The sequence below is a fragment of the Calliphora vicina genome, chromosome 2, assembly GCF_958450345.1.
Source record: "Calliphora vicina chromosome 2, idCalVici1.1, whole genome shotgun sequence".
NCBI lineage: Eukaryota > Metazoa > Arthropoda > Insecta > Diptera > Calliphoridae > Calliphora > Calliphora vicina.
In genome coordinates this window covers 137,261,637-137,273,916 of record NC_088781.1, presented here as the reverse complement: position 1 = coordinate 137,273,916, position 12,280 = coordinate 137,261,637, and the positions used below count along the sequence as shown (strand labels likewise).

General features: G+C 22.7%; 1 protein-coding gene across 1 annotated transcript in view; it reads left to right on the top strand.

Annotated features, from left to right (window-relative positions):
* obst-B (obstructor-B) overlaps positions 1-12,280 on the top strand; it is a 61,475-nt gene that overhangs the window by 25,496 nt on the left and 23,699 nt on the right. Inside the window, exons 2-3 of the mRNA XM_065500082.1 lie at positions 1,265-1,451; positions 7,100-7,218. Of these exons, the coding sequence (XP_065356154.1) occupies positions 1,265-1,451; positions 7,100-7,218 (306 nt within the window). The remainder of the gene's footprint in view (positions 1-1,264; positions 1,452-7,099; positions 7,219-12,280) is intronic.

Genomic DNA, 12,280 nt, shown 5'->3' with positions numbered 1-12,280 from the left:
AATTGCATTTTTCGAACATCGAAAATATTGTAAATTTCTTTGAAACAAACAAATATCGTTATTTCTTTAATAAACAAGCTAAAAGTAGTATTTTCGAATATAAATTCAAATTTCGAAATCATGTTCGAATTTTCGAAATTAAGCTAAAAAGTTTACAGTTTTATATTTAAGCTAAATTATACCATACAAATTAAATTTGATTAGTTTTTCATGTGATTGTTTATGTTCGAACATTGAAAACCTGACAAAATGAAACGAAAATTTAAAATTGCTTTTTTCGAACATCGAAAATATGTGTAAATTTCTTTAAAACAAACAAATATCTTTATTTTCTTAATAAACAAGCTAAAAGTAGTATTTTCGAACATAAATTTGAATTTCGAAATCAAGTTCGAATTTTCGAAATTAAGATAAAATGATAAAAAATTTTATGACTATGCAAAATAATAAGGAAAAATGTAAATTCGACTATTTTTTCTTGAAATTAGTTATGTTCGAAAATTTAAATTTTGTAAAAATTTAAAAATTAAATTTTTTCTATTTCAAAAAATTACACAAATTTGTTATAAAGTTAAATAAATTAGGAATTTTTGCAAATATTCTAAAACAAAATAATATTTTGAATACTCATGCTAAATATTAAAGAATTTGAAATTATTATTTGGAATTATTTGTTTTCCAAAATTTAAAACTTGTCAAAATACAAAATAATGCTTTTGTTTACTATAAAAAAGCTAAATTAATTATTTTTGGCTAAAAATAATAACTTCGAAGTTAAGTTCGAATTTTTGAAAATTCTAAATTTCCCTAATTTATTAAAAAAAAATTGAAAATTTCTTTTAGGGCCTCATTTTGTAAAACGAAGCGTTCCGAAACGTAAGCAATTTGTATGAAGAATACTGGGGAAAGGGTTTGAAACTTGAATATTTTCCATATAAAATTTGTTTAACGTTTGTCGTTTCGTTTTATAAAATGAGGCCCTTAGTTTAATATGAAATTATTGTTTCAAACTCTTTACTAAGTCCTAAAACACTTGTGTAGGGCTTACAAAAATTATAAATCACATTTCCGTTTCATAATTTATATCATCAGAGAATTGAGAAAAATGAAAAAACTAAAAAAAAATATATAAAATCATATTTATTGTGTAACTCAACACTTGCAACAAATGACGTGTTTACTAAAAATATAATTTCAATTTCCTAGTTCATGTTTATTTCCCATAAATTTCTAATATATAATTTTTTATTGATTTTCTTTTAAGGTTGCACTGTGGCCCAACGTCCCGGCTTTAGAGCGGGTGCCGGTCATCCACACTCCCAAAGGCATTTACCCAAAAGACCCACCGATCCACCACCAGTAGCAGAGGATTACAAGCCCACCAAACAGTGTCCCGAGCCCATTGGTTTCTTTCCCAGCGATGAGCAATGTGATAAATATTATGCTTGTGTGTAAGTATACATTTTTATTCATTATAACAAAAAGAGAAAACATTAATTATATTAAAAAGAATTAATTTCCTTAAATTGTTTACATATTTCCTAAGCAATTTCCCTTCAAATGCCTGTTAAGCACACTCCCAGACTCTATTACAAATTATTTTGGCTGTCAATTATGTTTGTGTTGACACTTAATAAAATATAATTACTTTAACACTTTTTCAAATTAAGGACATTAATAAACCGAACACAAGCAAAGCCAATAGCAAAATTAACAACAACAAGAACACAAAAAAAATTACCTTGTTTAGAAATGTATAAGTTTATTTGTTAGAGTATTTGTGTAAAATCATTAAATCCCTAAGCACTTCTTAATAAACACACACACAACATTATTTAATACACAAAATTTGCCATAGACACTCTCACTCTACCACCCCTGCATTTACTAGAGTTTAAATGATGTAAAAACACATTAAGAAAATTCCCCCAGCGTTAAATGTAAAAACAACAACAACATCAACAACAACAAAAAATCTCTATAAACCCAGAGCTACAGCAGAGCGAGTGATGTAACAAGGGGAAACAACACTCTCACACACTAAAATAAAAGAAACACTCAATTAAATGTAGAATTACCTTTGAAATCTCCATTTCACATACGCCCCCTGGGGATGTATGTACTTACTAGGAGTGTGTGAATGTTTTTGTGTGTATGTAAGAGAAAATATTTAATATGTGTGTTTGGAGATTTAGAAAATCACACACACATACACATTCAGTAACATTTTTGCACAGTAATTTATTAGTGTAGTTGGCAAAATGTATGAAATATTTGGATAAGCAGAGTTTACACTGGCATAATTTTCATAAAATTGTAGAAGGTCAAGGATTTTTTGATAGAAATTTACGATGTTCTGAAACTAAATTTTAATGAAATTAGTAACGTTTTAAGAAATTTTTATTTTTGCGTAAAAACTAATTTTTGGTGTAAAATCAGCGTTTTTGTTTAAAAGTGTAAAATTACAATTTTTATGTTTGCTTTTGTGTATAATTACGGTTTTGGTATTTATTTATCGTATTTTGAGATTTAGCATTTTGTGTGAATTTTACGTTTTTTTTTGTGTAAAATTTTCTATTGGGAGTGAAATTTTATTTTTTTTAAAGAAATTTGTAGAAGGCCAAGGATTTTTTGATAGAAATTAACGATGTTCTGAAACTAAATTTTAATGAAATTAGTAAAGTTTTTAAGAAATTTTTATTTTTGAGTCAGAACTGATTTTTTGGTGTAAAGTCAGCGTTTTTGTTTAAAAGTGTAAAATTACAATTTTTATGTTTGCTTTTGTGTATAATTACGGTTTTTTTTTTGTGTAAAATTTTCTATTCGGTGTAAAATTTGAATTTTTTTTAAAGAAATTTGTAGAAGGTCAAGAATTTTTTGATAGAAATTAACGATGTTCTGAAACTAAATTTTAATGAAATTAGTAACGTTTTAAGAAATTTTTATTTTTGCGTAAAAACTAATTTTTGGTGTAAAATCAGCGTTTTTGTTTAAAAGTGTAAAATTACAATTTTTATGTTTGCTATTGTGTATAATTACGGTTTTGGTATTTATTTGTCGTATTTGGAGTTTTAGCATTTTGCGTGAATTTTACGTTTTTTTTTGTGTAAAATTTTCCATTCGGTGTGAAATTTTATTTTTTTTAAAGAAATTTGTAGAAGGTCAAGGATTTTTTGATAGAAATTAACGATGTTCTGAAACTAAATTTTAATGAAATTAGTAACGTTTTAAGAAATTTTGATTTTTGAGTCAAAACTAATTTTTGGTGTAAAATCAGCGTTTTTGTTTAAAAGTGTAAAATTACAATTTTTATCCATGTAAACCTTGTGCGCAGAGTACAGGTCGCAATTTTGAAGATATTTCGATCAAATTTAGTACATTTTATTTTTTCGGCCCAAGGACCAACCCTATTGAAACTGGCTGAAATCGGTCCATTATTTCACCTAGCCCCCATACAACTGTCCTTCCGAAATTGGACTTTATCGGTCATAAATGTTTAATTTATAAATGTATCTCCACAAATTCCGCTCCAAATAAGTTTTATATATACAAAATTCATGTCACCAAATTTTGTTACAATCGGTCCATAATAAGTCATAGCTCCCATATATGCCCGCTTCCGAAAATCACTTTAACGTGCATAAATCGCTTAAAAATGTTGGTATACTCACAAAATTCAACATAGTAAACTTTCATATAGACATAAATCACACGACCTAATTTCATGGTGATCGGTCCATAGTTGGTCATAGCCCCATATAAGGCCCTCTTCCGAAAATCACTCAAAAATATAAATTATTGAAATTTTAAAACAAAAATGTTTTTGCCCTTTTACATAGTGTTTATATTGTCATCTAAAATGCAAAACAACGTAACATCATTTCAAAAATATTTAAAGAGCTAGACAAAAAACCATTGAACAATTAAAAGTATCTATGATATTGACTTAATTTCTCCAATTTGATCATTGAACAGAATGACAAACACATTTCTAAATTAAAATTTTGCTTTTTTTTCACTTATTCATAATTATCTATCAAAACATCCGATTGTGTAAATTTGGCGTTATTATGTAAAATTATGTCTAATAGCCGGTTTAGCGTAAAATCTGCGTTTTTATAGTTTTTGTGTAAATTTGCGTTTTAGTGTAAAATTAGCATTATTAGTTTATCGTTTTTCCAAGAAATTTTTGTTCACCAAAAACGCTAAAGATTTAGATAATTTAGTGTAAATTGAGTTTTATATAAAATTTGGAATTTTTCACGAATTTATCGTTTTTTTGTGAATTTTTTACAAATTAGATTTTTTTAATTATTTGCTGGATGTAAAATTAACGTTTAGTGAAAAAATCTAAATTTTTCCATTTGTAGTCGTTTTGTATTTGAATTTTAAATTTTGCATTTGTTTTAAAATTAGCCCTTTAATGTTGAAATAGCGTTGTATAAAACCAGAGTTTTTGGTATGAATTTAGATTTTTATGTGTCATATAAATTGTGTCAAATTAGATTTTTTTTAAAGAAATATTAATTTTCATATAAAATTTGCGTTTTTGAAATAAATTTAGGGTTTTTTTTTTAAATTAAAATTTTGTGTAAATTTACGTTTGCGTAACTTTGCGTTTTTAAGAAAAATATGAATTTGTACGCAAAATAAGCGTATTTGATATGAATTTAGCGTTTTTTTTTTCTTTGGTGAAATTAAGTTTCTATGAAGTTCTGCGTTTTTTATTTTATGAATTTTTTTATGTAAAATTTACATTTTTATGTAAAATTTACATTTTTATGTAAAATTTACATTTTTATGTAAAATTTACATTTTTATGTAAAATTTACATTTTTATGTAAAATTTACATTTTTATGTAAAATTTACATTTTTATGTAAAATTTACATTTTTATGTAAAATTTACATTTTTATGTAAAATTTACATTTTTATGTAAAATTTACATTTTTATGTAAAATTTACATTTTTATGTAAAATTTACATTTTTATGTAAAATTTACATTTTTATGTAAAATTTAAATTTTTATGTAAAATTTAAATTTTTATGTAAAATTTAAATTTTTATGTAAAATTTAAATTTTTATGTAAAATTTAAATTTTTATGTAAAATTTAAATTTTTATGTAAAATTTAAATTTTTATGTAAAATTTAAATTTTTATGTAAAATTTAAATTTTTATGTAAAATTTAAATTTTTATGTAAAATTTAAATTTTTATGTAAAATTTAAATTTTTATGTAAAATTTAAATTTTTATGTAAAATTTAAATTTTTATGTAAAATTTAAATTTTTATGTAAAATTTAAATTTTTATGTAAAATTTAAATTTTTATGTAAAATTTAAATTTTTATGTAAAATTTAAATTTTTATGTAAAATTTAAATTTTTATGTAAAATTTAAATTTTTTTGTAAAATTTAAATTTTTTTGTAAAATTTAAATTTTTTTGTAAAATTTGTGAGAAATAAGCGTTTTCTTGAAGGGTAATTGGAAATTTTGTCATAAATTAGCATTTTAGACTAATGTTTTTGAAATTAAATTTTGATTTAATTTTTTCTGTAAAATTAGTAAATATAAATTTTTAAGTTAAATAATTATTGAAATTTATTGTTTTTTTTTTTTTGTGAGAAATTAAAATTTTGTATAGTATTAACGTTTTTGTTTTAAATTCGTTCTGGTGTAAAATGATAGTATGTATTTTTTTAAGACTTTTGAATTTTAGGTGTGAAAATGGAATTTTATATTATTTGAGTTTTGGTGTACAAGTGTAATTATTTTATTAAATTACAGAGTTTTAGTATAAAATAAGCGTTTCAAATTAATTTGGATTTAAAATTTTATAAATTATTCGATTTTTTGTAAAATTTGCGTATTTTGTGTAAAATTAATGATTGCAGTAGTAATATAACGCGTTTTTGACAGAACATACATTTTGATTTTACATACAAAATTTGAATTTGAAAAGACGCTAATTTGACACAATTTTAAATTTAGAGTTGTTTGTGTAAAATTTAAGTATGAATTTATTTGTGTCTTTTGTGTGAAATTAGAGATTTTGTATAAAAATTTACGTATTTCTGTAAATTAATGTTTTTTTTCAAAAGACGCTAATTTTACACAATTTTAAATTTAGAGTTGTTTGTGTAAAATTTAAGATTTTTCAAAAAATAGCATTTCTGGTATGCATTTATTTGTGTTTTTTGTGTGAAATTAGAGTTTTTGTGTAAAAATTTACGTATTTCTGTAAATTAATGTTTTTATGCGAAATTAGCGTTTTTGTTTCAAATTCCCTTTTTTTGGTGCGCAATTTGATTTGTCCTGAAAAATTTGAGCTTTTAAGTACAATTTAAGTGTTTCTGTAAATTAGTGTTCTGGTGTGAAATTGGCGTACTTTTTTCGAATTAGTTATTTTGGCGTTAAATTCTAGTTTTTGTTTAAAATTTGTGTTTGTGCATTATTTTTGCCTGAAATATATTTTTGTTTGGTTATATTTAGTGTATTGGAGTGAAAATAAAGTTTTTGTGTTTTTGGTAAAATTAGTTTTTGTGTAAAATTTGGCTTTTTACATCATATAGTAATTGAAATTTAATCATTTTGTAAAATTTGAATATTTTTATGAAATCAAACATTTTGTGTAAAATTACAGTTTTTGTGTAATATTTGTGTTTTTGTAAAATTAGTTTTTGTGTAAAATTTAATTGAAATTTAAGCTTTTTTTGTAAAATTTGATTTTTTTTATGAAATCAAACACTTTGTGTAAAATTACAGTTTTTGTGTAAATTTTGGGTTAGTTTTCTGGGGGGCTTTAAAAGGCTGATTTTAATCTTTAAACGAATAAAACAGGTTTGTGCCACATATTAAATATTTATCACCAGCTAGTGTAAACCATCATCAAATGCACATTCAATTGTTTCTAATTAGCCATATCTGTGTTAGTGTACCTATATATTATTTGTGTGTTTGTATACCCCTGATACTAGTGTGTCACCAAATTCTAATCTACATTTATTGTTTTTTCTATATTTATTTCTTTAACATGTGATATGCTGTCTAATTTAATCACTATGTATCTTTCTAACTCCCCAAAAATTAATTACAGTGATGGTGTGGCGACTGAAAAATTATGCGCTGATGGCATGGTATTTAACGATTACAGTCCCAATGATGAGAAATGCGATTTGCCCTATAATATCGATTGCAGTAAGAGATCAGAATTGCGTAAGTAATATATTTGAAATTTTAATTTTAAATTACGGCAATTGGAATTGGAATTATCAAGGGATATTCCCTTGATAAACAAAGAACATAAATATTTAATGAGGAAATAGATTTGAAAAAGATTTAATAACAATTTCTGGTTTAAAATTATTGTTATTTGTGTAATATTTTAAGTATTTTATTACAATTTCTTTTTTAAGTTGAAGTTTATTTATTTTCATTTTTGTTTTATCTTTACTAATATTTAAACCAAAATTGACCATTAATTTGTTAAATAATGTGGTTTAAGATAATTTTTTTTTGTTTGTTTTGAGCTGGCCAATTTAAGCAAGTTGGTTTTTGTTTTCTGAGAAATTAATTTAATGTAAGATAAGTTTTTAGGTTTTTTATAAGGGTTTGTGTTGAGTGTTTAATATTTAATGTAGTTTTTTGTTAAATTATATTTATTTATTTTGTATTTTAAGTATTATAGCTAGGGTTAGAGTTTTTTATGTTGCTTAAATAAGTATTTTGTAAAGTTTTAAATTAATTGCCTTGATAAATAATTCCAATTATTTTTTATTAAGGAAATTAAAAGTATAAATTGAAAAGGTAGTAGCGGAAGTTTATTTTTTATTAAATAAATTAATGGTCTTCAGGGATTTTGTAAAATATACATGAGAGAAGGGAGAGGATAACAATTTATAGAAGAACTTTTTTATATTATAATAAATAAGGGTGCCATTAAAAGTACCAATATGTTTTTTATATTATTATATTATATTTTTCTATACATTCAGAAATTAAATTTTGTCACTTATTTTATGAATTTGAAAGAAAAAGCTTCTTTTGGTACTTTTTTTTATCAAAAAGTACCAAAAATGGTTTTTACTTAAAATACGTTTAAAAATTCATTAAAATCAAAATTGTTTTGTATAAATTCAGGATATAGTATTTCTGAATAAACATTGAATTTGAAAAGAAAGTACTTTTTGCAGCATGTCAAAAGTACCTAAAATTATTCTTTTTTTTAAACAATTATTTACTGACAGAAACCTTGCTTAAACAATGACTAAAAGTACTTTTTGTAACAATTACATACTTAAAAGTACTTTCTTGAAAAAAAGTACTTCTGAGAGAATGTATTTAGAAAAAGTACTAATAACTACTTTTTGGAAAAATTAAATAAAAGTACTTTTTAGAAAAAAATACTTTTTGCAGAAATTACTATAAAGTACTAAATAGTACTTTTAAGGAAAATTACTTAAAAGAACTTTTTTGAAAAACTATTATAAATCACTGAAATGCACTTTTTTGAAAAAAGTATTGAAAAAGTTCTAAAAGTACTAAAAACTAAATTTTAGTACTTTTTGGAAAAAATTACTTCATTGTTATTTTTGAAACAATAATTTAAAAGTACATTTTAGAAAAAAATACTTTTTGGAAAAATTACTACAAAGTACAAAATAGTACTTTTCAGAAAAAGTACTTTTTTTGAAAAATTACTATAATTGCTTTTTCAAAATTACTAAAGGTAAAAAAAAATCTACTTTTTGGAAAACATTATTTGAAAGTTGTTTATAAACAATAATTTAAAAGTACTTTTTGGAAAAATTACGTAACAGTACTTTCTTTAAAAATGTAAAAGTACAACTTTTTGGAAAAATCACATTAAAGTACTTTTTGGAAGAATTACTTAAGAAGAATTGCTTAAAAGAACTTTCTTGAAAAAAGTACTTCTGAGAGAATGTATTACAAAAAAAAGTACTTTTTAGAAAAAATACTTTTTTTGGAAAAATTACTATAAAGTACTAAATAGTACTTTTAAGGAAAAGTACTTTTTTGAAAAATTACTATATGTAATGTACTTTTTCAAAATTACTTAAATGTACTTTTTTGAAAAAAATATTAAAAAAGTACTAAAATTACTTAATAAAAAAGGTACTAAAAATTACTTTTTCAAAAAGGTACTAAAATCTTCTTTTTGGAATAAATTATTTGAAGGTTGTTTTTGAAACAATAATTTAAAAGTACTTTTTGGAAAAAATACTTAACAGTACTTTCTTGAAAAATGGAAAGTACTTTTGAAAGAAAATACGTTTTAGAAAAAGTACAAAAAAACATTTTGAAAAAATTACATTAAAGTACTTTTTGGAAGAATTACTTAAAAGTACTTTTTTACCTAATTACTTAAAAGTATTGTACTTTTTGAACAATTACTATAAAGTACTAAATAGTTCATTTAAGGAAAAGCACTTTTGTGTACTTTTGGAAAACTACTTAAATGTACTTTTTTGAGAAAAGTATTAAAAAAAGTACTAAAAGTACATAACAAATAAGGTACTAAAAACAACTTTTTCAAAAAGGTACTAAAATCTACTTTTTGGAAAAAATTATTTAAAAGTACTTTTTGAAACAATGATTTAAAAGTACTTTCTGAAACAATAATTTAAAAGTACTTTTTGGAAAAATTACATAAAAGTACTTTCTTGAAAAATGTAAAGTACTTTTGAAAGAAAATACGTTTTAGAAAAAGTACTAAAAAAAACATTTTGAAAAAATTACATTAATGTACTTTTTGTAAGAATTACTTAAAAGTACTTTTTTACCTAAAAAAAAGTATTGTACTTTAAAAAAAATACTTTTTGAACAATTACTATAAAGTACTAAATAGTTCATTTAAGGAAAAGCTCTTTTTTGTACTTTTGGAAAACTACTTAAATGTACTTTTTTGAGAAAATTATTAAAAAAAGTACTAAAAGTACATAATAAAAAAGGTACTAAAAATTACTTTTTCAAAAAGTTACTAAAATCTACTTTTTGGAAAATAATTATTTGAAAGTTATTTTTGTACCAATAATTTAGAAGTACTTTTTGAAACAATAATTTAAAAGTACTTTTTGGAAAAATTACTTAAAAGTACTTTATTGAAAAATGTAAAGTACTTTTGATAGAAAATACGTTTTAGAAAAAGTACAAAAAAAAACTTTTTGAAAAAATGACATTAAAGTACTTTTTGTAAGAATTACTTAAAAGTACTTTTTTACCTAATTACTTAAAAGTATTGTACTTTAAAAAAATACTTTTGGAACAATTACTATGAAGTACTAAATAGTTCTTTTAAGGGAAAGTACTTTTTTGAAAAACCACTAAGTACTTTTTAGGAATTGTACTAAAAAGTACTTTTTAGGAAATGTACTAAAAAGTACTTTTTAGGAAATGTACTAAAAAGTACTTTTTAGGAAATGTACTAAAAAGTACTTTTTAGGAAATGTACTAAAAAGTACTTTTTAGGAAATGTACTAAAAAGTACTTTTTTAAAAAAGTACTAAAATGCACTTTTTAAAAAAGTACTAAAATGCACTTTTTAAAAAGTACTAAAATGCACTTTTTAGTAAATGTACTAAAAAGTACTATTTAGGAAATGTACTAAAAAGTACTTTTTAGGAAATGTACTAAAAAGTACTTTTTAGGAAATGTACTAAAAGGTACTTTTTAGGAAATTTACTAAAAAGTACTTTTTAAGAAATGTACTAAAAGTACTTTTTTAAAAAAGTACTAAGGATTTTTTAGTAAATGTACTAAAAAGTACTATTTAGGAAATGTATTAAAAAGTACTTTTTAGGAAATGTACTAAAAAGTACTTTTTAGGAAATGTATGAAAAATAAATTCTTGAAAAATTACTTATTTGAAAAACTACTATAAAGTACTTTTTGGAAAGATTACTTAAACGTATTTTTTTGAAAATTGTAAAAAACTCTTTTTCAAAAAAGTAGTTAAAATAGTACTAATATAACTTTTGAAAAATATACTAAAAGGTTATTTTAAGGAAAAGGTTTAAAATGTACTAAATATGAATTTTTAAGAAAAGTAGTAAAAATAGTATCAATAGTTCTTTTAAGAAATAACTTCTAAAAAAATGCACTCAAAATAACGTTTAAAGAAAGTTCAAAAAAGTATTTTTTTTACAAAAGGTAGTAAAAAAATACTTTTTAAAAAAATAACTAAAAGTAGTTTTTGGAAAAAGTAAAAACACTTTTTTTAAGAAGTACCAAACATTTATTAAAAAATAATAAAAATCAACAAGTAGTTTTTGATTGCAATCGGCCCTTTATTGCTGCAAATACCGATTACTAATTTAAACTATTTGTTGATCATTGAATTCAGATTATATTTCCAAGAACTTTAGTTAAAGTCAAATAGATCACGATTTAATCAGCTATATTCATTTAATTTAAATATAATTTATTTATTTGGTTTTGTAGTTATTTTCAATTCTACATTCTATATAACAAAACCTCTATTTGTTTTTTAATACATTCATCTAATGCTCAAATATAACCTCACATTAAAAATAACTTCTATAGAATTTTATTTCAAAAACTACCAAAACATCAAACTCCCTACAACACATAACTCTAGTTTTAATACAAGAAAAAGTTTGCATGGGAAAGAAAAAAATAAAATTATTTTTAAATTTTAAAAGTGGCTTTAGCGGATCTTAAATACTCTACACCAATCAACAAAATTACAAGAATCACCCTCGCTTCCATATTGATGACTGTACAAAACTAAAATCTAATTTTCATTAAATTTTGTGCAATTAACTAGAATGGAAGAAAAAGTCTGAAGGGGGAATTAGACAAAAACAAGTTTAAATACAAAAGAAAATTTCAGAAATTATACTTGTCTCAACATACATACGAGCAAACACCCATTAAGTTCATGTTAATGTAAGCATGTTGTTGTACAATAACAACAACATTATTGATCCGAAATAATCTACACATTACAACAACAAGATATACATCATTAACAATGTTGAAAATAGTATTTCATAAAATAACCAAATTTGTTTAAGATATTGTCTCACAATTTTGTGTATAACTTTTTTTGTACTGAAACGATTTTGCTGATTTTCAATACCAAACAGCCTAGGACATTGATAAATATTCGTGCTGAAACTCATTAATTTCGGTACTATATTTCAGAAGTGAGAGTGATTTACACAAACAAATTGAAATTATTTCACAATTTCGTATATAACTTTTTTTCTACTTAAACTATTTTATTGATATTCAA